Here is a 25,472-nt window from a genome sequence, read left to right on the forward strand (position 1 = left end):
CCAGCCAGCTGGGGCTGCAGTATTGTTGAGAGCAGTAGCAATACTTTTGCAGTTCTCCAAGGCTGTCTTAAAAAAAAAAAAAATACCACATAGCAAGGATGATCTACATACTGAGCAGCTCGTATTATTGACAGAAGCCTTAGGAATGGCAGACCATTCAGAACTGATCTCTCAGCATGCCCATCCATTATCTCAGCCAATCATGATTAGGTTCCATTCCTTTTCCGTGGCTAAATCAACTAGGCTTGTAATTTTAACAATTTTCTTCGTATTACAGATGACGTACACGTTTTGTTATTAAGGGACATCAAAGTTCACATGTTCAAGAAGGCATTATTGCAACAACAACAAAAAATGCATTTTGATGCAAATGCCTCCTGTGAAGTAGTGACGTCCGTCATACGCCCAGCTTTCTGAAACGGGTCCCTATTAAGGTTGACATGATGTCTGAATGACTACCTCTTCCTCTGTCCCCCATACATACAACATATTTAAGGTCCCTCAGTCAAGTATTACATTTCAAGCACAAATTCAACTACAAAAACCAGGTAGCTTTCCGAAAGCCTCATAAAGAAGTGCAATGATTGGTAGATGGGTAACAGCAAATCAATATATTGATGATATCTTTAAGCGTAGTCAAGTTAATAATTATGCTGTGGATGATGTATTAAACCAACCAGACACATGAATTATGCAGTCATCCTTTTGAACTGCAGGACAGGAAGGAAACTTTGTAGGGATGTCCCCATGAGTCCATTGGTGACAGTTCAATGGCTGTGATGGGAGAATAGAGGATGGATCAACAACATTGTAGTGACTCTACAATAATTACCTAAAATGACAGTGAAAATAAGAATACAAATATACAAAATATTCCAAAACATGTATATATATGCAACAAGACACTAAAGTAATACTGCTGAAAAACACTGCAAAGGAATACACTTTTTGGCCTAAATGCAAGGCCTTACGTTTGGGGCAAATGCAACACCACACATCACTGAGTAACTTAACTGCCTCTTTATTTTCAAGCGTGGTGGTGGCTGCATCATATTATGGATATGCTTGACATTGGCAAAGACTAGGGAGTTTTTCAGGATGAAAAGAAACGGGATGGAGCTAAGCACAGGCAAAATCCAAAAGGAAAACCTGCTTAAGTCTGCTTTACACCAGACACTGGGAGAGGGATTCAGCTTTCAGCAGGAGAATAACCTACAACACAAAGCCAAATCTACACGGGAGTTGCTTATCAAAAAGACAGTGAATGTCCCTGAGAGGCCAAGTTACAGTTTTGACATAAATATGCTTGAAAATTTACGTCAAGACTTGAAAATTGCTGTCTAGCCACAATCCCCAACGTCTTGACAGCGCTTGAAGACTATTGAAAAGAATAATGGGCAAATATTGCACAATGCAGGTGTGCACAGCTCTTTTTATTTATTTATTTTTTTATTTTACCTTTATTTAACCAGGTAGGCAAGTTGAGAACAAGTTCTCATTTACAATTGCGACCTGGCCAAGATAAAGCAAAGCAGTTCGACAGATACAACAACACAGAGTTACACATGGAGTAAAACAAACATACAGTCAATAATAAAGTATAAACAAGTCTATATACAATGTGAGCAAATGAGGTGAGAAGGGAGGTAAAGGCAAAAAAAGGCCTTGGTGGCAAGGTAAATACAATATAGCAAGTAAAACACTGGAATGGTAGTTTTGCAATGGAAGAATGTGCAAAGTAGAAATAAAAATAATGGGGTGCAAAGGAGCAAAATAAATAAATAAATTAAATACAGTTGGGAAAGAGGTAGTTGATAGGGCTAAATTATATGTGGGCTATGTACAGGTGCAGTAATCTGTGAGCTGCTCTGACAGTTGGTGCTTAAAGCTAGTGAGGGAGATAAGAGTTTCCAGTTTCAGAGATTTTTGTAGTTCGTTCCAGTCATTGGCAGCAGAGAACTGGAAAGAGAGGCGGCCAAAGAAAGAATTGGTTTTGGGGGTGACTAGAGAGATATACCTGCTGGAGCGTGTGCTACAGGTGGGAGATGCTATGGTGACCAGCGAGCTGAGATAAGGGGGGACTTTACCTAGCAGGGTCTTGTAGATGACATGGAGCCAGTGGGTTTGGCGACGAGTATGAAGCGAGGGCCAGCCAACGAGAGCGTACAGGTCGCAATGGTGGGTAGTGTATGGGGCTTTGGTGACAAAACGGATTGCACTGTGATAGACTGCATCCAGTTTGTTGAGTAGGGTATTGGAGGCTATTTTGTAAATTACATCGCCAAAGTCGAGGATTGGTAGGATGGTCAGTTTTACAAGGGTATGTTTGGCAGCATGAGTGAAGGATGCTTTGTTGCGAAATAGGAAGCCAATTCTAGATTTAACTTTGGATTGGAGATGTTTGATATGGGTCTGGAAGGAGAGTTTACAGTCTAACCAGACACCTAAGTATTTGTAGAAGACTTTCAGCTGTAATCGCTGCCAAAGGTGTGTCTAACGTTTAATGACTCGGGTGAATACTTATCTAATAAAAATATATATACCAATTTGACATTAGTGTTTGGTGTATATTGTTGTCAAAAAAAGATAATTAAATCAATTTAATCCCAATTTGTAACAATAAAATGTAAAGAAATCTAGGGGGCACTTTCTATAGGCAGTGTGTGTACCAACAATATATTTTTTGGGGGGGATACAAGAAGTATTAAGTGGAAAATACTGCAGATGTCAATCTCCATGTGAGCCTCCCAGGGCCATGTTGCCCAGGGTGAAGAACAGAAATTGTAGGTTAATAATATTACATTGAATTGTATTACACCCTCTAAACTTATTCCATGTATCCCTTGGCCAAAATGTGTAAAATATTTTGTTGTTGGTAATACTTGTGTGTGTGTATATATATATATATATAACATGATAAAAAATAATTTTATATATATATATATGTATATATACAGTGCCTTGCGAAAGTATTCGGCCCCCTTGAACTTTGCGACCTTTTGCCACATTTCAGGCTTCAAACATAAAGATATAAAACTGTATTTTTTTGTGAAGAATCAACAACAAGTGGGACACAATCATGAAGTGGAACGACATTTATTGGATATTTCAAACTTTTTTAACAAATCAAAAACTGAAAAATTGGGCGTGCAAAATTATTAAGCCCCCTTAAGTTAATACTTTGTAGTGCCACCTTTTGCTGCGATTACAGCTGTAAGTCGCTTGGGGTATGTCTCTATCAGTTTTGCACATCGAGAGAATGACATTTTTTCCCATTCCTCCTTGCAAAACAGCTCGAGCTCAGTGAGGTTGGATGGAGAGCATGCTGAACAGCAGTTTTCAGTTCTTTCCACAGATTCACAGAATGGTCCTGTATTTGGCTCCATCCATCTTCCCATCAATTTTAACCATCTTCCCTGTCCCTGCTGAAGAAAAGCAGGCCCAAACCATGATGCTGCCACCACCATGTTTGACAGTGGGGATGGTGTGTTCAGGGTGATGAGCTGTGTTGCTTTTACGCCAAACATAACGTTTTGCATTGTTGCCAAAAAGTTCAATTTTGGTTTCATCTGACCAGAGCACCTTCATCCACATGTTTGGTGTGTCTCCCAGGTGGCTTGTGGCAAACTTTAAACGACAGTTTTTATGGATATCTTTAAGAAATGGCTTTCTTCTTGCCACTCTTCCATAAAGGCCAGATTTGTGCAATATACGACTGATTGTTGTCCTATGGACAGAGTCTCCCACCTCAGCTGTAGATCTCTGCAGTTCATCCAGAGTGATCATGGGCCTCTTGGCTGCATCTCTGATCAGTCTTCTCCTTGTATGAGCTGAAAGTTTAGAGGGACGGCCAGGTCATGGTAGATTTGCAGTGGTCTGATACTCCTTCCATTTCAATATTATCGCTTGCACAGTGGTCCTTGGGATGTTTAAAGCTTGGGAAATCTTTTTGTATCCAAATCCGGCTTTAAACTTCTTCACAACAGTATCTCGGACCTGCCTGGTGTGTTCCTTGTTCTTCATGATGCTCTCTGCGCTTTTGACGGACCTCTGAGACTATCACAGTGCAGGTGCATTTATACGGAGACTTGATTACACACAGGTGGATTGTATTTATCATCATTAGTCATTTAGGTCAACATTGGATCATTCAGAGATCCTCACTGAACTTCTGGAGAGAGTTTGCTGCACTGAAAGTAAAGGGGCTGAATAATTTTGCACGCCCAATTTTTCAGTTTTTGATTTGTTAAAAAAGTTTGAAATATCCAATAAATATCGTTCCACTTCATGATTGTGTCCCACTTGTTGTTGATTCTTCACAAAAAAATACAGTTTTATATCTTTATGTTTGAAGCCTGAAATGTGGCAAAAGGTCGCAAAGTTCAAGGGGGGCGAATACTTTCGCAAGGCACTGTATATATATATATATATATATATATATACACACACACACACACACACACACACACACACACACACACACAGTACCAGTCAACAGTTTGGACACACCTACTCATTCAAGGGTTTTTCATTATTTTTACAATTTTCTACATTGTGGAATAATATCAGGAATCAGGCCTTCATGGTTGAACTGCTGCAAAGAAACCACTACTAAAGGACACCAATAAGAAGAAAAGACTTGCTTGGGCCAAGAAACACGAGCAATAGACATTTGAGCGGTGGTACTCTGTCCTTTGGTCTGATGAGTCCAAATTTCAGATTTTTGGTTCCAACCACTGTATCTTTGTGAGTAGGGTAGGGGAACATATTATCTCTGCATGTGTGGTGTGATGGTGTGGGGGTGCTTTGCTGGTGACACTGTCTGTGATTTTTTTAGAATTCAAGGCACACTTATCTAGCATGGCTACAACCGCATTCTGCAGCGACACGCCATCCCATCTTAGTGGGACTATCATTTGTTTTGCAACAGGACAATGACCCAACACACCTTCAGGCTGTGTAATGGAAGGAGAGTGATGGACTGCTGCATCAGATGACCTGGCCTCCACAATCACCCGACCTCAACCCAGTTTGGGATGAGTTGGACTGCAGAGTGAAGGAAAGGCAGCCAACAAGTGCTCAGCATATGTGGGAACTCCTTCAAGAATGTTTGAAAATCATTCAAGGTGAAGCTGGTTGAGAGAATGCCAAGAGTGTGCAAAGCTGTCATCAAGACAAAGGGTGGCTACTTTGAATAATCTAAAATATATAACATATATTTTGACTTGTTTAACAGTTTTTTTTTTGCTACATGATTCCATATGTGTTATTTCATAGTTTTGATGTCTTCACTATTATTCTGCAATGTAGAAAATAGTTACAAAAAATATACAGATAAACCCTTGTGTGTGTGTGTGTGTGTGTGTGTGAGAGAGAGATCGGACCACCTGCAGTACCTCCACGGATCCTAGTTTGAGAACACTTCTCTATGCTTAGCCTGAAATGGTGCTCAATTCATTAGGGGCTACAATTTTTTGTGGTTTAAAGATAAATTAAATTAGGATGATAATCAATGTTGCGTATGAACTGCACTTACAGTTGAAATTGGAAGTTTACATACACCTTAGCCAAATACATTTAACATTTAAACTCCGTTTTTCACAATTCCTGATATGTAATCCTAGTAAAAATTCCCTGTCTTAGGTCAGTTAGGATCACCACTTTATTTAAAAAATGTGAAATGTCAGAATAATAGTAGAGAGAGTGATTTATTTAATATTTTATTTCTTTCATCACATTCCCAGTGGGTCAGAAGTTTACATACATTCAATTAGTATTTGTTTAAATTGTTTAACTTGGGTCAAACGTTTTGGGTAGCCTTCCACAAGCTTCCCACATTCCTCCTGACAGAGCTGGTGTAACTGAGTCAGGTTTGTAGGCCTCGTTGCTCGCACATGCTTTTTTCAGTTCTGCCCTCATATTTTCTATCCTTGCTCCCAAGGATGAACCAAACTTGTGGAGGTCTACAATTATTTTTCTGAGGGCTTGGCGGATTTCTTTTGATTTTCCCATGATGTCAAGCAAAGAGGTACTGAGTTTGAAGGTAGGCCTTGAAATACATCCACAGGTACACCTCCAATTGACTCCAATTATGTCAATTAGCCTATCAGAAGCTTCTAAAGCCATGACATTTTCTGGAATTTTCCAGGCTGTTTAAAGGCACAGTCAACTTAGTGTATGTTAACTTCTGACCCACTGTAATTGTGATACAGTGAAATAATCTGCCTGTAAACAATCGTTGGAAAAATTACTTGTCATGCACAAAGTAGATGTCCTAACCGACCTGCCAAAACTATAGTTTGTTAACAAGAAATTTGTGAAGTATTTGAAAAACTAGTTTTAATGATTCCAACCTAAGTGTATGTAAACTTCCGACTTCAACTGTATAAACAACTATATGAAATAGGAATAAGGCCTATAGGAAGGAATCGATGTGATACATATGCCAAGTTTCCCACAGGACCTGTAGAATTTGTCCTATGTTTATCTTAAGTGGCAGAGTCCCTCTGAAAACAGTTTATTGGCATTCGACTTCGACTTGAAGAAGAGGATTCTTGTCAATCTTTAAGCTGTGTAACAGGGTTGTAGGTTGAAGTTATACTTTGGATTCACCGCGTCTGCCGACCTCATCAAAACCAAGTTCACTGAACTGGGAGGGAGTTTACACAATGGAGTCTCTAGGAACAGAAGGGAAGGGATTCCTGTCCACTTCAATAGCAACAAGCTGGTAATCTGCTGATCCTTTTACTCCTAGTTTGGGCAAGACTTGGCTGCAGGAGAGTGATGCCTCAGCTTTTGTATAGTCACATACTGGGTCACATTCACCCACCTGGCACACAAACTGGAGAAATGTTGTTGAATGGAAAACATGAGCAGTCATACAGGCCATGTTCAGGTGCTGTTGTTGGCTACCTCCTGTCTTTCAAACCGTTTACTCACGTCTGGTGGCCACTGCTCACTAACACGACCCTAGTAGGCTTTACCTTCCTAGACCAGACTGGCTGGCACCAGGATCAGGAACCTACTACTGCTGAGCCTCTGTCAGCTCCAGTTAACAGGGCATGGATGAAGGCCCTATTTCTGACCTGTAGTCAGGAACCCCCTCTGTGGCAGAAACCATCACAGAGTTACCATCACAGAACCCTAGAGTTAGAATGAGTATACCAGTCAAATTGTGATGTCAGAGGTTCCAATCCCATTCTACTCATTCTATTTCTATGGATGCAACCCTGACTGAGGAGAAAAATGAACATCTGTTGTGTGAGTATGACAGTGAAAATTTAATGGCAATACATATTTATAACGTGTCCGTAAGGTGTTAACTTAACTTAAATCAATAAGCTTGTAGTAGGATAATCCTCACTCGCAAAACTGACAGTTACAATTGTGGTGTACAGACCATATCCTAGGCCTAACTGACACACCCTTCAGGGCAGGGAAGCCATAATCTTATAGTCAGTCTCCCTCTGGGACACAAGTCATGTCTCGACAAACTAACTCCAACTGATTCTGACTCCATGATGCAAGTACTACTTACTTAGCATGATATATGGCATTAAAGTACACTACAGTACTAGTCTGTGGAGTAGGCCCCTCCCGTTTTAAACTCACTCATTACATTTTGCAGGCTGTAGTTATTACTTATCAGATGTTCTATAAATAACCATCATCCAAAGTCATACCGTATAAAATCACAACAGCAATGATTGAAAACAGGACGCTTCGGTACAATTTTATGAATGCCAACAGGGAATTTGTTCGTTTGACATGGTGGAATCTTTTTGTGTCTAAAATTAATTATGCGAGAGATGGTGGTGGAAATGCCTTTATGCGTAAATATTGATATAATAACCATCATATCGAAGTAATCTTGAAGTTACGCTATGATATGGTGTGTGGTCCTTCATCAACGACGACGATGATTCAGGAAACCATTCCGTTTATTAGGCTACAGATTAAATAAATTATGATGAACTTCACCGGGTGGTGAAAGTGAACAGTAACGATGCTACTTTCCAATAAATATCAAGGGTCTTATTCTGGTGACATGATCGATGCTTGACTGCCATTTGACATTAACCATAATAATCTCATGTAAACTAGCCTACCCTCACAGCCTATCTGCACTGTATCTGCCAGCTGTTGGTTAGAGTGCAGGTGTCAAGACCAGACTAGGCACATTTGTTATTTAACACAACAGTTTTTGTGACAAAACTATCAATTCAGAGTTGAAAATATGATGGAATCACATTTCATTTTGTATTTTTATTTGGTACATGAAAAAGTGTGTTTTGTGTGGGCTAGGTCACGTACTGATTTTTAGTGATCATTTATTTTTTTGGGTGAAAAACAATGTACATATTTTCTTCATGCAGATTTTTGAATATTTGCATGATAATCTGTCGTTATGAGTAGACAGGATGCGGGACAGGAAATGCTAGTTAATTCTGTTAATATGCTATATTTATAGAACTAAGCATAAGCTAAAAATACTGACTGTCATAGTACTTGAAAGGGACTGAAGCAGATTCAAAAGGCTTTGAAGGCTCAGCTCTTTGGAGTTTAGTTCTCCTTCAGTGCTGCCTCTGGGCCCATTGTTTCTAAACATATCACAAGGTTTTGTTTCACTCTTCACCACGAGACTTTCCTTTACTATGACAGTGAGCTGTCAGTGTGTGGCAGACAGTCCCGAACACCGCTATTACAATCCTCTGTTTGTCCCAGCCGTGGCATAACTCACAACCCATTTAAACGCTGCCTCTCAACTATTTTGATTTGACATCCTCTGCTGGGGAAGCAGTGGCTTTCTTTAGAATAGATAGGATACAGTCTGCCTTTCCCTCCTAATCCTCTTCAGAAACATCCAATACACTTAAACCAGCAGCTGCTATTGGTCTGAACATCGATATTAATACCATTTGGTTTACTGTCTTCGCTGAAATATCCTGACCCTCCCAGCCACCACACATAGACACTCCCACCGCTTGGCCTTCGTGTCGTCCTCTCTAAACTGTTCTCTTCACATATTTCCCTTCAGCAGTTTGTCAGATTGTGGAGTGAGAGAAAAAATTAGAAACAGACTCACTCTGGGGCAGCTGGCACCATGATCCCCAATCACACTACACTACACTCTCTGATGCAACTGGTTGGTTATGCTGGGTTAGCTTTAGCTCTGCATCAAGTAGTCCATGTTGTTGCTGCTGTACAATACTTTTAGATTGGCTACTCCCTAAGGTAAAGGAACAACACATCAACCCTTCCCAGGTCCCACCCACTATGTTCCATTCAAGGAACAACAAATCAACCCTTCCCAGGTCCCACCCACTATGTTCCATTCAAGGAACAACAAATCAACCCTTCCCAGGTCCCACTATGTTCCATTCAAGGAACAACAAATCAACCATTCCCAGTTCCCACTATGTTCCATTCAAGGAACAACAAATCAACCATTCCCAGTTCCCACTATGTTCCATTCAAGGAACAACAAGTCAACCATTCCCAGTTCCCACTATCAATCAATCAAATTTATTTTATATAGCCCTTCGTACATCAGCTGATATCTCAAAGTGCTGTACAGAAACCCAGCCTAAAACCCCAAACAGCAAGCAACGCAGGTGAAGAAGCACGGTGGCTAGGAAAAACTCCCTAGAAAGGCCAAAACCTAGGAAGAAACCTAGAGAGGAACCAGGCTATGTGGGGTGGCCAGTCCTCTTCTGGCTGTGCCGGGTGGAGATTATAACAAAACATGGTCAAGATGTTCAAATGTTCATAAATGACCAGCATGGTCGAATAATAATAAGGCAGAATAGTTGAAACTGGAGCAGCAGCACAGTCAGGTGGACTGGGGACAGCAAGGAGTCATCATGTCAGGTATTCCTGGGGCATGGTCCTAGGGCTCAGGTCCTCCGAGAGAGAGAAAGAAAGAGAGAATTAGAGAGAGCATATGTGGGATGGCCAGTCCTCTTCTGGCTGTGCCGGGTGGAGATTATAACAGAACATGGCCAAGATGTTCAAATGTTCATAAATGATCAGCATGGTCGAATAAAAATAAGGCAGAACAGTTGAAACTGGAGCAGCAGCACAGCCAGGTGGACTGGGGACAGCAAGGAGTCATCATGTCAGGTAGTCCTGGGGCATGGTCCTAGGGCTCAGGTCCTCCGAGAGAGAGAAAGAGAGAAGGAGAGAATTAGAGAACGCACACTTAGATTCACACAGGACACCGAATAGGACAGGAGAAGTACTCCAGATATAACAAACTGACCCTAGCCCCCCGACACATAAACTACTGCAGCATAAATACTGGAGGCTGAGACAGGAGGGGTCAGGAGACACTGTGGCCCACTCCGAGGACACCCCCGGACAGGGCCAAACAGGAAGGATATAACCCCACCCACTTTGCCAAAGCACAGCCCCCACACCACTAGAGGGATATCTTCAACCACCAACTTACCATCCTGAGACAAGGCTGAGTATAGCCCACAAAGACCTCCGCCACGGCACAACTTAAGGGGGGGGGGGGGGGGGGGGGGGGGGGGCGCCAACCCAGACAGGATGACCACATCAGTGACTCAACCCACTCAGGTGACGCACCTCCTCCAGGGACGGCATGAGAGAGCCCCAGTAAAGCCAGTGACTCAGCCCCTGTAATAGGGTTAGAGGCAGAGAATCCCAGTGGAAAGAGGGGAACCGGCCAGGCAGAGACAGCAAGGGTGGTTCGTTGCTCCAGAGCCTTTCCGTTCACCCTCCCACTCCTGGGCCAGACTACACTCAATCATATGACCCACTGAAGAGATGAGTCTTCAGTAGAGACTTAAAGGTTGAGACCGAGTTTGCGTCTCTGACATGGGTAGGCAGACCATTCCATAAAAATGGAGCTCTATAGGAGAAAGCCCTGCCTCCAGCTGTTTGCTTAAAAATTCTAGGGACAATTAGGAGGCCTGCGTCTTGTGACCGTAGCGTACGTGTAGGTATGTACGGCAGGACCAAATCAGAGAGATAGATAGGAGCAAGCCCATGTAATGCTTTGTAGGTTAGCAGTAAAACCTTGAAATCAGCCCTTGCTTTGACAGGAAGCCAGTGTAGAGAGGCTAGCACTGGAGTAATATGATCAAATTTTTTGGTTCTAGTCAGGATTCTAGCAGCCGTATTTAGCACTAACTGAAGTTTATTTAGTGCTTTATCCGGGTAGCCGGAAAGTAGAGCATTGCAGTAGTCTAACCTGGAAGTGACAAAAGCATGGATTAATTTTTCTGCATCATTTTTGGACAGAAAGTTCCTGATTTTTGCAATGTTACGTAGATGGAAAAAAGCTGTCCTTGAAATGGTCTTGATATGTTCTTCAAAAGAGAGATCAGGGTCCAGAGTAACGCCGAGGTCCTTCACAGTTTTATTTGAGACGACTGTACAACCATTAAGATTAATTGTCAGATTCAACAGAAGATCTCTTTGTTTCTTGGGACCTAGAACAAGCATCTCTGTTTTGTCCGAGTTTAAAAGTAGAAAGTTTGCAGCCATCCACTTCCTTATGTCTGAAACACATTCTTCTAGCAAGGGCAATTTTGGGGCTTCACCATGTTTAATTGAAATGTACAGCTGTGTGTCATCTGCATAGCAGTGAAAGTTAACATTATGTTTTCGAATAACATCCCCAAGAGGTAAAATATATAGTGAAAACAATAGTGGTCCTAAAACGGAACCTTGAGGAACACCGAAATTTACAGTTGATTTGTCAGAGGACAGACCATTCACAGAGACAAACTGATATCTTTCCGACAGATAAGATCTAAACCAGGCCAGAACTTGTCCGTGTAGACCAATTTGGGTTTCCAATCTCTCCAAAAGAATGTGGTGATCGATGGTATCAAAAGCAGCACTAAGGTCTAGGAGCACGAGGACAGATGCAGAGCCTCGGTCCGATGCCATTAAAATGTAATTTACCACCTTCACAAGTGCCGTCTCAGTGCTATGGTGGGGTCTAAAACCAGACTGAAGCATTTCGTATACATTGTTTGTCTTCAGGAAGGCAGTGAGTTGTTGCGCAACAGCCTTTTCTAAAATTTTTGAGAGGAATGGAAGATTCGATATAGGCCGATAGTTTTTTATATTTTCTGGGTCAAGGTTTGGCTTTTTCAAGAGAGGCTTTATTACTGCCACTTTTAGTGAGTTTGGTACACATCCGGTGGATAGAGAGCCGTTTATTATGTTCAACATAGTAGGGCCAAGCACAGGAAGCAGCTCTTTCAGTAGTTTAGTTGGAATAGGGTCCAGTATGCAGCTTGAAGGTTTAGAGGCCATGATTATTTTCATCATTGTGTCAAGAGATATAGTACTAAAACACTTGAGTGTCTCTCTTGATCCTAGGTCCTGGCAGAGTTGTGCAGACTCAGGACAACTGAGCTTTGAAGGAATACGCAGATTTAAGGAAGAGTCCGTAATTTGCTTTCTAATAATCATAATCTTTTCCTCAAAGAAGTTCATGAATTTATCACTGCTAAAGTGAAAGTCATCCTCTCTTGGGGAATGCTGCTTTTTAGTTAGCTTTGCGACAGTATCAAAAAGGAATTTCGGATTGTTCTTATTTTCCTCAATTAAGTTAGAAAAATAGGATGATCGAGCAGCAGTAAGGGCTCTTCGGTACTGCACAGTACTGTCTTTCCAAGCTAGTCGGAAGACTTCCAGTTTGGTGTGGCGCCATTTCCGTTCCAATTTTCTGGAAGCTTGCTTCAGAGCTCGGGTATTTTCTGTGTACCAGGGAGCTAGTTTCTTATGAGAAATGTTTTTAGTTTTTAGGGGTGCAACTGCATCTAGGGTATTGCGCAAGGTTAAGTTGAGTTCCTCAGTTAGGTGGTTAACTGATTTTTGTCCTCTGGCGTCCTTGGGTAGGCAGAAGGAGTCTGGAAGGACATCAAGGAATCTTTGTGTTGTCTGTGAATTTATAGCACGACTTTTGATGATCCTTGGTTGGGGTCTGAGCAGATTATTTGTTGCAATTGCAAACGTAATAAAATGGTGGTCCGATAGTCCAGGATTATGAGGAAAAACACTATGTTCCATTCAAGGAACAACAAGTCAACCCTTCCCAGTTCCCACTATGTTCCATTCAAGGAACAACAAATCAACCCTTCCCAGGTCCCACTATGTACCATTAAACAAACAACAATGTACCATTAAACAAACAACAAGTCAACCCTTTCCAGGTCCCACTATGTTCCATGCTTTCTATGTTGTATTCATCGAGTACGTTATTATTATATCACTAGTATGTTATTTACTTTTGCACCCCAGTATCTCTTACTTGCATATCATCATCTGCACATCTATCACTCCAGTGTTAATGCTAAATTGTAATTATTTTTGCCTTACCTTCCTAATTCTGCTACATTTGCACACACTACATCATAGATTGACTGTACGTTTGTTTATCCCATGTGTGTTGTTGATTTTGTTGCACTGCTTTGCTTTATCTTGGCCAGGTCGCAGTTGTAAATGAGAACTTGTTCTCAACTGGCCTACCTGGTTAAATAAAGGTGAAATAAAAAACTACAAAAATGGTAACAAACAAAGCATTGTGCATTGCTCAAGTTCTGCTGCATGTCAGAACAAACGACGAGCCTTGATGTCTTCATAGTCAAATTTCTTTGCATATGTAAATTGCAAAAGATGTGGTACGTGAGCTATTAAGCAAATACCTCCTTGCTACGCAGCGTTGTAAAGGCCAGGTGTGCTCAGCCAGCACATCACGCAAAAAAAATCCCTTTCCGGTGAAAATGGCTTCTATGTTTCCCAGGCATTTGGCTGGGCACTGAGCTGTAGTTACCATGTACAGTAGCAATACATCACAGCAGGACCTTGGCTGAGTCCTAAATGGTATCCTATTCCCTATACAGTACACTACATAGAGAATAGGGTGCCATTTGGGATTATGGCCCTTGTCACAAGGCCAATCAAACAAATGTATGTGCCCTTTCCTCTGCCCAGTGATTGGAAACACATTTCCTTCAAATGCACATTGCTCAAACTATATCAGATGTGCTATAGTGCCTACATTAGTTATTGAGCAATAGTGTGAGTTGTGAAGATTGACTGGCACACCTAAAGTGCCTCAAAAGTGGCAATCTTTGAGTTGATTGCCTGGATCAAGAGAAGTAGCAACTCCTAGCCTACTCTCTCCAGAATGGCATGTGGTAATCGCATGATCAGGCGTGATTCTGTATTACTGTATTAACATCATATAAACCACCATATATTTTCTGTATAGGGCTATTGGGCTCTGGTCAAAATATTATGCGCTATATAGGGAATAGGGTTCCATTTGGGACGCAAATGTGCTTACTGTCCCCTCCCCTGAGTTATCAGGAGGAAGGAACGGTAGGCAAGCCATATGTGAAATCTGTTCAATTAGCATCTCTGTCTTTAGTTTTACACACTAATGGATATTTAATATGATAATCAGCATGCATTCTGTATGCCAGGTAGCCCTGTATAGGGACTCTCTGACAAATACAGATCTTTGCTATTGTGACTTAGGCTACTAGCTAGAATGTGACAGCAATTCTGTTTGTGAACACTTGGGCCTATGTGTATTTTCAGGCCTTTTCGGTGAACGTTTAACCTTCAATAATTCTATAGTAAGATGTAAGGCAGCTCTGCTTCTAGCTCCTAAGAAACTTTGCAGTATTTTTTTTGTGTGTGTTATTTCTTACATTATTTGCCTTGTTTTTTAAATTATTTTTATTACATACAGCTGGAAATAACTTTGGGATGTCAGAGCAGAGGTAACTCACCATCATTATGACCAGGAATACGACTTTCCAGAATTGGATCCTTTGTTCGTACCCACCAGTGCAATTTAACTTCATCCAGAGGCTGCTCCAAAACACTGCAGGCGGAGAAGAGGTATTCGGAATGGATTTCTAGTCCGACTCAGGTGTTGTGCACACCATCCACCACCGAGTATATTACTTGCTAATGTTCAGTCTCTGGATAATAAAGTAGATGAGCTCGGGGGAGGATCTCCTTCCATAGCGACATCAGGGATTGTAACATACTGTTTCACTGAAACATGGATCTCTCGGAATATATTGTCCCCGTCCATACAACAAGCTGGGTTCTCAGTACATTGCGCAGACAGGAATAAAGAACTCTCCAGGGAAGAGGAAAGGTGGGGGTATTTGTTTCATGATTAGCTAGTCCTTTTGTTCACCCGACCTAGAATACCTCACAATCAAATGCCAACCATATTACCTCAGAAGATAATTATCTTCGGTTATAGTCACAACTGTGTATTGTCCCCCTCAAGCCAATACCACGGTGGCCCTCAAAGAACTACACTGGATGCACACTGGAAACCACATATCCTGAGGCCGCATTTATTGTAGCTGGGGATTTTAACAAAGCAAATCTGAGGAAAACACTACTGAAGTTCTACCAACACATTGACTGTAGCTATCGCGCTGGGAAAACATTAGACCACTACTACTCAACTTTTTGAAATGCCCTGCCCTCCCTGATCATGACTCCATTTTGCTCCTCCCTTCCTTTAGCCACAAACTCAGCACGGGTACTTTCTGTTAAGGTCTATTCAACGCTGGTCTGACCAATCGGAATCCATGCTTCAAGATCATGCAGACTGGGATATGTTCCAGGTAGCCTCAGAGAATAACATCGACAAATACATGGATGCGGTGACTGAGTTCATCAGGAAGTGTATAGGAGATGTTGTAACCTCTGACTATTAAAACCTACCCAAACCAGAAACCGTGGATAGATGGAAGAATTTACGCGAAACTAAAAGTGCGAACCTCCTTATTTAACCTTGGCAAGGTGACTGTGAATATGGTTGAATACAAACAGTGTAGTTATTCCTGCCGTAATCAATCAAACAGGCAAAGCGTCAGTACAGAGACAAAGTGGAGTCGCAATTCAACGGCTCAGACACCAGACGTATGTGGCAGGGCCTACAGACAATCACGGACTACAAAGGGAAAACCAGCCATGTCGGACACCGTCTTACTTCTGGACAAGCTAAACACCTTCTTCACCTGCTTTGAGGATAGCACAGTGCCACCGACGCGGCCCGCTACCAAGGACTCCTTCTCCGAGTAAGACATTTAAGCGTGTTAACCCTCGCAAGGCTGCCGGCCCAGACGGCATCCATAGCCGCGTCATCAGAGCATACGCAGACCTGCTGGGTGGGGTGTTTACGGACATATTCAATCTCTCCCTATCCCAGTCTGCTGTCCCCACTTGCGTCAAGAAAGCAAAGGTAACTGAACTAAATTACTATTGCCCCACGTCATCATGAAGTCATTGAGAGGCTAGTTAAGGATCATATCACCTCTACCTTACCTGACACCCTAGATCCACTTCAATTTGCTTACCGCCCCAATAGATCCACAGATGATGCTATCGCCATCGCACTGCACACTGCCCTATCCCATCTGGACAATGGGAATACCTATGTAAGAATGCTGTTCATTGACTATAGCTCAGCATTCAAACCTTAGTACCCTCCAAGCTCACCATTAAGCTCGGGGCCCTGAGTCCAAACCCCGCCCTGTGCAACTGGGTCCTGGATTTCCTGACGGGCCGCCCCCAGGTGGTGAAGGTAGAAAACAACACCTCCACTTCGCTGATCCTCAACATAGGGGCAACACAAGGGTGTGTGCTCAGCCCACTCCTGTACTCCCTGTTCACCCATGACTGCGTGGCCACGCACGCTTACAATTCAATCATCAAGTTTGCAGATGACACAATATTAGTAGGCCTGATTACCAACAATGACGAGACAGACTACAGGGAGGAGGTGAGGGCCCTGGGAGAGTGGTGCCAGGAAAATAACTTCTCACTCAACTTCAACAAAACAAAGGAGCTGATTGTGGCAGTGGTGTGAAGCCCCTCTCCACACCACTACCACTCTCTGTTGTCATCTATGCATAGTCACATTAATTAACTCTACCTACATTTACATACTACCTCAACTAACCGGTGCCTCCGCACATTGACTCTGTACCGGCACCCCCCTGTATATATTGACTCTGAACCGCCACCCCCCTGTATATATTGTTATTTTTTACTGCTCCTCTTTAATTACTTGTTACTTTTATCTCTTATTCTTATCCGTATTTTTTTTAAACTGCACTGTCGGTTGGGGGCTCGTAAGTAAGCATTTCACTGTTTGATTTGATGGTGGACTTCAGGAAACAGCAGAGGGAGCACGCCCCTATCCACATCGACGGGGCCGCAGTGGAGAAGGTGGAAGCTTCAAGTCCCTCGCCATACACATCACTGATGTGATTTTCTGGATTTTGTTTTTCATTTTGTCTGTCATAGTTGAAGTGTACCTATGATGAAAATTACAGGCCTCTCTCATCTTTTTAAGTGGGAGAACTAGCACAATTGGTGGCTGACTAAATACTTTTTTGCCCCACTGTATGTGTATGTGACAGATAAAATGGGGTTTGAGTTGAAGCGACACTGTCAGATGTTCAGATGCAGAGTGTTGGCTGCTGTGGGTGGTTTTCACGATCGGTCTTGCCTCTCTTTGTTCTGCTCTGCATGGCTCGCCAAGGAAGTTCTAGTAACACATTTGGATAATGTGAATAGAGTAGGCTACTACTTTAATTGTGGGTGGGCACACCGTTTGTTTGCATCCAAATATTTACTTATGGCCTAGTAATAGTAGTTATTCTAGTCATCTTGAAAGGCAAGCTGGATTGCATTCAGTTTCTACTGAACTAAGACCACCACCACACCTTGAATGACGGAATGGAAATGTCCTAAAGTAATATTTAACTGGGTTAATCTGATAAGCGACCCGTGAACGTGTGTCATCAGGAAGCCAGGAGGGATTTTGAGTATTGACCTCATATCCTGATCCACAGGAGGTTGGTGGCACCTTAATTGGGGAGGAGTGGCATCAAATATGTCAAACACATGGTTTGATGCCATTCCATTTGGCTCCGTTCCAGACATTATTATGAGCTGTTCTCCCCTCAGCAGCCTCCACTGATCCTGATGTGTTTTCAGGAATGACGCTTTGACACACTAATTCAAATAATCCTGCATCAACAGTGCTGATGTCACGTGTCTTAGTATTGGGAATACTTCCCACTCCTCAATAGAGACTGGTCAGAGTGACGTTAGCCATGTGCCATACCGTTATTGGCCAGGTGTAGCGAGATATTATGGACAGATAATAGAGAATACCTAGTAAACAGTCACCACTAGCTGCTAGCCAGCCTCCGCCGGCCTCCTAGTCACCACTAGCGACCTCCGCCCAGTACCCTGCCCTGAACCTGTTAGTAGCTGGCTACCACCCGGTACGCTATCCTGCACCTTAGAGACTGCTGCCCTGTCCTCATAGTCATTAAACACTGGTCACTTTTAATAATGTTCATACTGTTTGATCACTTCACATGTATACACTGTATTCTAGTTTTCTATTCATATAGCGTTCATACTGTCTATACACACCATTATATTCTGAGTGTACAAAACATTAAGAACACCTTCCTGATATTGAGTTGAACTCCTTTTGCCCTCAGAACAGCCTCAATTTGTTAGTGCATGGACTCTACAAGGTGTCAAAAGTATTCCACTGCCATGCAATCTCCATAGACAAACATTGGCAGTAGACTGGCCTTACTTAAGAGCTCAGTGACTTTCAATGTAGCACCGTCATAGGATGCCACCTTTCCAACAAGTGAGTTCGTCAAATTATGCCCTGCTAGAGCTCCTCGGGTCAACTGTAAGTACTGTTATTGTGAAGTAGAAACGTTTAGGAGCAACAACTTTCATGCCGTGATATGGTGGGCCACACAAGCTCATAGAACGGGACCGCTGAGTGACGTAGCACGTAAAGATCGTCTGTCCTCAGGTTGCAACACTCACTACAGAGTTCCAAACTGCTTCTGGAAGCAACGTCAGCACAAAAACTGTTCGTCAGTAGCTTCATGAAATAGGTTTCCATGGCCGAGCAGCCGCACACAAGCCTAAGATCACCATGCGCAATGCCAAGCTTCGGCTGGAGTGGTGTAAAGCTCGCCACCATTGGACACCATTGGAGGAGTGGAAACACATTCTCTGGAGTGATGAATCACACTTCACCATTTGTCAGTCTGACGGACAATTCTGGGTTTGGCTGATGCCAGGAGAACGCTACCTTCCCCAATACATAGTGTCATCTGTAAAGTTGGAATAATGGTCTGGGGCTGTTTTTCATGGTTCGGGCTAGGTCCCTTAGTTCCAGTGAAGGGAAATCTTAACGCTACAGCATACAATTACATTCTAGACGATTCTGTGCTTCCAACTTTGTGCCAACAGTTTAGGGAAGGCCCCTTCCTGTTTCAGCATGACAATGTCCCCATGCACAAAGCGAGGTCCATGCAGAAATGGTTTGTTGAGATGTGTTGAAGAACTTGACTGGCCTGCACAGAGTCCTAACCTCAACCCCATCGAACACCTTTGGGATGAATTGGAACGCCGACTGCGAGCTGTTGTGGAAAATCTTGAGTCAAATATTTGCACAGATACCGGAAGTTGTGAATTCAATTTAGACTTTATTACAAACGTAACAGAGCCGAGCCCTTCCATGGAAAAGACAAAATTCTCTAATTACAGAGTTCTGACTTTCTAGTTTTTCACATATACATTGCACATATAGTCACTCCTTGTATGTACATGAACAACTCCTATTTGCCTTATAGTTCTCCCATCTTTGCATTACGTATAGAATCCCCTCCCTCTATACGAAAATAACTCATCTTGACCTTTCTCCACCATTATCTTTCCATCTCAGTTCTTGCTTGTTAACGCCCACATCTGACAGCTGTATAGGTTATAATGGTAGCAGGCCCTGTTCATATATGTTCCATTCCTTATATAGCCACTCTGTCTTAGCACTTCAAAGTGGACAGTCTAAACACTGCCTGCTAATATTGGAGTCATGAGTTTTGCATGAGTTTCACTACCACAGAGCCAAGCCTAATCGGCCAGCATCAGTGCCCAACCTCACTAATGCTCTCTGATGTTGCTCGTCTGAAATTTCTTAATTTCTTTATTTTTACTTTTTGGATCATGTGTGTATCGTTTTGTATTACTGCACTGTTGGAACTAGAAACACAAGCATTTCGCTGCACCTGCAATACCATCTGCAAGTCTGTGTATGTGACCAATAAACTTTGATTTGATAGTATATTCAGATGGAATTACACTTCAGAATGAGGATGTGATGTGTAGTACTTACATTGGCAGGTGATTTTTACAACCCAGCCAATAAGTTACTAGCAACCTTTGACCTATGCTTTGCTACACCTGATTGAATAAAGGGACATTCCTGGAATCTTAGTTAGAGCCTTCTATGCTGCTGAGGCATGGAGAGTTCCGTGTTTGAATGGATGATGTGATATTTTGGGTATTATTGAATTTGACTTATTTTAGGATGATGTGAAAAGCAAAGACCCAGTCAGCTCTTGGCACAGTGCTGAATTGTTATAGAGGTTATTATGATTGACAGTCCACATTCAAAACTCTCCAGCTTAAGGAAGTTTTCCACTTTGATTACCAGCCCAAAATAACTTTAAGATTGCAGGCAAGCACCCATGTAGGCTAGTTGTATCGTTTGTTGTTGTGGCCAGTAACATTGTGAATAGGCCTAGACATCATTTGGTTGGCTTTACTAGTGTTCCTCTGCTTATAACAAGAACATATGTTCCATTATTATTTATGATCTCACCCTTTTTAGTAGGTTAATAGGATCAGCACACCCCTTAGATGTGAAAGCAGCTAAACACAACCAGGCCTATTAGTTTGTCAATTCTGGACTAAGGCTCATTGTCAGTGCCAAGTTGATCAGGTCCTAGCTATTCCATTGTTTCACAAGAGGGAAAACCCCTGTGGAGATGCTGAACAAACTAGGCTTAGTCTGACCATTTCACTCATTGAGTTTGTTTGCTTTTAATTTTAGCATAGTTATTTGTGTCAGTGGCACCTGTATTTTAATGTGAAAGTTAAAGTTAAGTGAAAGTTAACATTATGTTTTCGAATGACATCCCCAAGAGGTAAAATATATAGTGTAAACAATAGTGGTCCTAAAACAACGCCTTGAGGAACACTGAAACTTACAGTTGATTTGTCAGAGGACAAACCATCCACAGAGACAAACTGATATCTTTCCGACAGATAAGATCTAACCCAGGCCAGAACTTGTCCGTGTAGACCAATTTGGGTTTCCAATCTTTCCAAAAGAATGTGGTGATCGATGGTGTCAAAAGCAGCACTAAGGTCTAGGAGTCTGGACACCCTAAGGTCCTGGGACCTGGACAAACTGTACAGATTTGTGTCTCAATTCTTGGTCAACAGACCTCTATCTGGAACAAACTCTGAATTGGAGAAACTTAAATGTGGGCATCCGCCTCCAGTGTGCCGCTAATGTTACTGCTGAGAATTGCAAGGCTCCTTAAGTAACGATATTATCCCAATACTTAGGTGCCGATACGATATGTATTGCGATTTGATACTGCGATTTATATTCTGATTTAATGTTCCTAACATATTGCTCACTATATGTCTGATACAGAGAAACAAGGGAAGGGAAATAAAAGTGCTGAAATCATGTTGGCTCACTATTTCAAAAGAAGATGGAGAACAAGCTATAGGATGGACAAGTAGTTTTGGCGCAGGTATAGCTGACTTGGGCTTTCTTACGGTATCAAGCAAGAACAAAATATTGTTTAGTTCTAGGGCAAAACAACTAAACATGCTTCCCTTGGGGTCCCCAGGACCGAGTTTGGGAAACGCTGCTCTATGGGGTCTTACGTCAGAGTTGTTTTGGCCCAGACTTAGGCCTACACATTGAAGTAGTTTGTGGCCTGTCTGTCACCCCTTTAGGCTATGTGTTTTTTATGGATCACAACACAACAGCCTGGGGTGACTGCAGATTTCCCTGAGGGGCTGTTAGGCTGCTCATTCTACTGTATTGTAATCTCACCACAGTAACAGGATCAGCTGGTGGTTGGACTCAACAACATGATTATTGGAGACCTGGCCACAGCAAGGCCCAGGAGAATGTGTTTAACCTGAATCTTCTGGTGTGCTGCTCATCTGCTTAGAGTAGGCTACAAATACTCTACAATTAGTGTGCACCCCAAATGCCCTGGGAAAAAGTAGTTCACTATAAAGGGAATAGGGTGCCATTTGGGTATAAGTCTAGTGCCAGTGAAATTAAGCAAACACCTTGAAAATAGGATTTAGAAATATAGGCTATTCAATTTTAAAGCATACTGGGAGTGAGTATTAGCCATTCCATACACAGTTTTGCTTGATCTATTGTCTTCATATGTGTAGTGCTAGCCTGTATATTTTGGAATAACTTTGTAGGCTAATTGCCCCTTGGGGATAAAGGATTTTTTTTAAAGTGTGAATTAAATGTGATAACTGTTTTGATGACTTTAGGAAAGGAACCAGCCTCTAATGGCCCCCTGTGTCTGTCCTCTTGTCTTGTAGTGTCATGGAGGATGGGAAGCCGGTGTGGGCGCCCCACCCAGGAGATGGGTTCCAGCTGGGGACCATAGTGGACATAGGAGCAGACAGTTTGACCATCGAGCCGCTGAAACAGGGGCAAAAGGTGGGTGATCACACACGCATGTTGAAAAACAGACGTCCATGATCACTGTAATATTTTCCACCCAGAGAATTGACATAATGGTGTGGTGTGGAGGCCACCAGTGAAATATCTACTTTAAAAACTGCAAGAGTTAGTTTTTAGATGGTACCGTATAGATCAAGGGTGCTCAACGAAGTGCCCTACGAAGTCTGGAACCTGAGGGTTTACTGTTCTACCTAATAATTAATTCCAACCTAAATCAGTCCCTGATTAGAGGGGGAACAATGAAAAAAAGTAGTGGAACTGGTTTTCGAGGACCAGAGTTGCGTTTGAGGGCTACAGATGGTACCCTGCAGATGGTACCCTGCAGATCAGGGATCACCAACTAGATTCAGATTGGCTCTAACCACAATAGACAGAGGAGTGGGAGGCCTCGGTGCACAACTGAGCAAGAGGACAAGTACATTAGAGTGTCTAGTTTGAGAAACAGATGCCTCAAGTCCTCAACTGGCAGCTTCGTTAAATAGTACCCGCAAAACACCCATCTCAACAGTGAAGAGGCGACCCCGATGCTGGCCTTCTAGGCAGAGTTGCAAAGAAAAAGACATATCTCAGACTAGCCAATAAAAAGAAAGGATTAAGGTGGGCAAAACAACACAAACACTGGACAGAGGAACTCTGCTTAGAATGCCAGCTTCCCGGAGTCGCCTCTTCACTGTTGAAGTTGAGACGGGTGTTTTGCGGATACTATTTAATGAATCTGCCAGTTGAGGACTTGAGGCGTCTGTTTCTCAAACTAGACACACTAATGTACTTGTCTTCTTGCTCAATTGTGCACCGGGGCCTCCCACTCTTTCTATTCTGGTTAGTGCCAGTTTGTGCTGTTCCGTGATGGGAGTGTTGTACAAGATCTTCAGTTTCTTGGCAATTTCTCTCATGGAATAGCCTTCATTTCTCAGAAGAAGAATAGACTGACGAGTTTCAGAAGGAAGGTCTTTGTTTCTGGCCATTTTGAGCCTGTAATTGAACCCACAAATGCTGATGCTCTAGATACTCAACTAGTCTAAAGAAGGCCAGTTTTATTGCTTCTTCAATCAGAACAACAGTTTTCAGCTATGTTAACATAATTGCAAAAGGGTTTTCTAATGATCAATTAGCCTTTTAAAATGATAAACTTGGATTAGCTAACAATGTGCCATTGGAACACAGGAGTGATGGTTGCTGATAATGGGCCTCTGTACGCCTATATAGATATTCCAGTTTAAAAAATCAGTCGTTTCTAGCTACAATAGTCATTTACTGTAACGATTTTCATTGGTGGAAGGAGAGGAGGACCAAAGTGCAGCATGGTACGTATCCATAATACTTTTAATCCAGAATGAATACACGAACAAAAACAACAAAACCATAACCCAACAGTTCTGACAGGTGCAACAAACACTAACCAGAAAATAATCACCCACAACTCAAAATGGGAAAACAGGCTACCTAAGTATGGCTCTCAATCAGAGACAACGATAGCTGCCTCTGATTGAGAACCATACCAGGCCAAACACATAGAAAAAGAAAACCTAGACCTATAACATAGAATACCCAACCTAGACCTATAACATAGAATACCCACCCACATCACACCCTGACCAAACAAAAAATAGAAACCTACAAAGCAATCTACGGTCAGGGCGTGACATTTACAACATTAACAACTGTATTTGATCAATTTTATGTTATTTTAACCTCTTGGAACTACCCATCCTGGATCCGGGAGAATTGTCATCAACTACACTAATTAGCATAGCGCAACGGTCAAAAAATATTACTAGAAAATATTCATATTCATGAAATCACAAGTGAAATATAGCGAAACACAGCTTAGCCTTTTGTTAATCACCCTGTCATCTCAGATTTTGAAATTATGCTTTACAGCCAAAGCAAGACAAGCGTTTGTGTAAGTTTATCGATAGCCTAGCATAGCATTATGTCCAGCTAGCAGCAGGAAGCTTGGTCACGAAAATCAGAAAAGCAATCAAATTAACCGTTTATCTTTGATGATCTTCGGATGTTTTCACTGACGAGACTCCCAGTTAGACAGCAAATGTTCCTTTTGTTCCATAAAGATTATTTTTATACCCAAAATACCTCCGTTTGTTGGTCACGTTATGTTGAGCAATCCACCGGAAATAGCGGTCACGACAACGGCAAAAAAAAATCCAAATTATATCCATAATATCGACAAACATGTCAAACGTTTTTTATAATCAATCCTCAAGGTGTTTTTCAAATATCTATTAGATAATATATCAACCGGGACAATTGGCTTTTCAGTAGGAGCGAGAGGAAAAATGACTACCTCTGTCTTTTACGCAATAATCACTCTGAGAGCCCTCAGCTGGCCACTTACGCATTCTTCAACATAAAGGCGTGAAACTAAAGGTCTAAAGGCTGTAGACAACTTAGGGAATAAGTAGAAAAAGTAATCTGGTTGATATCACTTTTAATAGCAAATAGTGGTAAATGGACAAAAAATGTGCTTTTCTTTCAAAAACAAGGACCTTTCTAACTGACCCCAAACTTTTGAACGGTAGTTTGTAAGTATTCAGTATTCCGAGACTGGTAATTAAGCTCAGGTGCATCCTGTTTCCATTGATCATCCTTGAGATGTTTCTACAACTTGATTAATTGTACATGATTTGGAAAGGCACACACCTGTCTATAGGGTCCCACAGTTGACAGTGCATGTCAGAGCAAAAACCAAGCCATGAGGTCAAAGGAATTGTCTGTAGAGCTCCAACAAAGGATTGCGTCGAGAAATAGATCTGGGGCAGGGTACCAAAACATGTCTGCACCATTGAAGATCCCCAAGAACACA

The 25,472-nt window shown here is 42.1% G+C and overlaps 1 protein-coding gene across 6 annotated transcripts in view; it reads left to right on the forward strand.

Annotated features, from left to right (window-relative positions):
• Positions 1–25,472, forward strand: part of LOC110529476 (unconventional myosin-VI) — a 130,476-nt gene that overhangs the window by 16,666 nt on the left and 88,338 nt on the right. For all 6 annotated transcript variants that reach the window (XM_036984870.1, XM_036984869.1, XM_036984872.1 and 3 more), the window contains exon 2: positions 22,504–22,624. In XM_036984870.1, coding sequence (XP_036840765.1) covers positions 22,508–22,624 — 117 coding nt within the window. In that variant the 5' untranslated portion in view covers positions 22,504–22,507. The remainder of the gene's footprint in view (positions 1–22,503; positions 22,625–25,472) is intronic.

The sequence above is a fragment of the Oncorhynchus mykiss genome, chromosome 8 (assembly GCF_013265735.2).
Source record: "Oncorhynchus mykiss isolate Arlee chromosome 8, USDA_OmykA_1.1, whole genome shotgun sequence".
Classification (NCBI taxonomy): domain Eukaryota; kingdom Metazoa; phylum Chordata; class Actinopteri; order Salmoniformes; family Salmonidae; genus Oncorhynchus; species Oncorhynchus mykiss.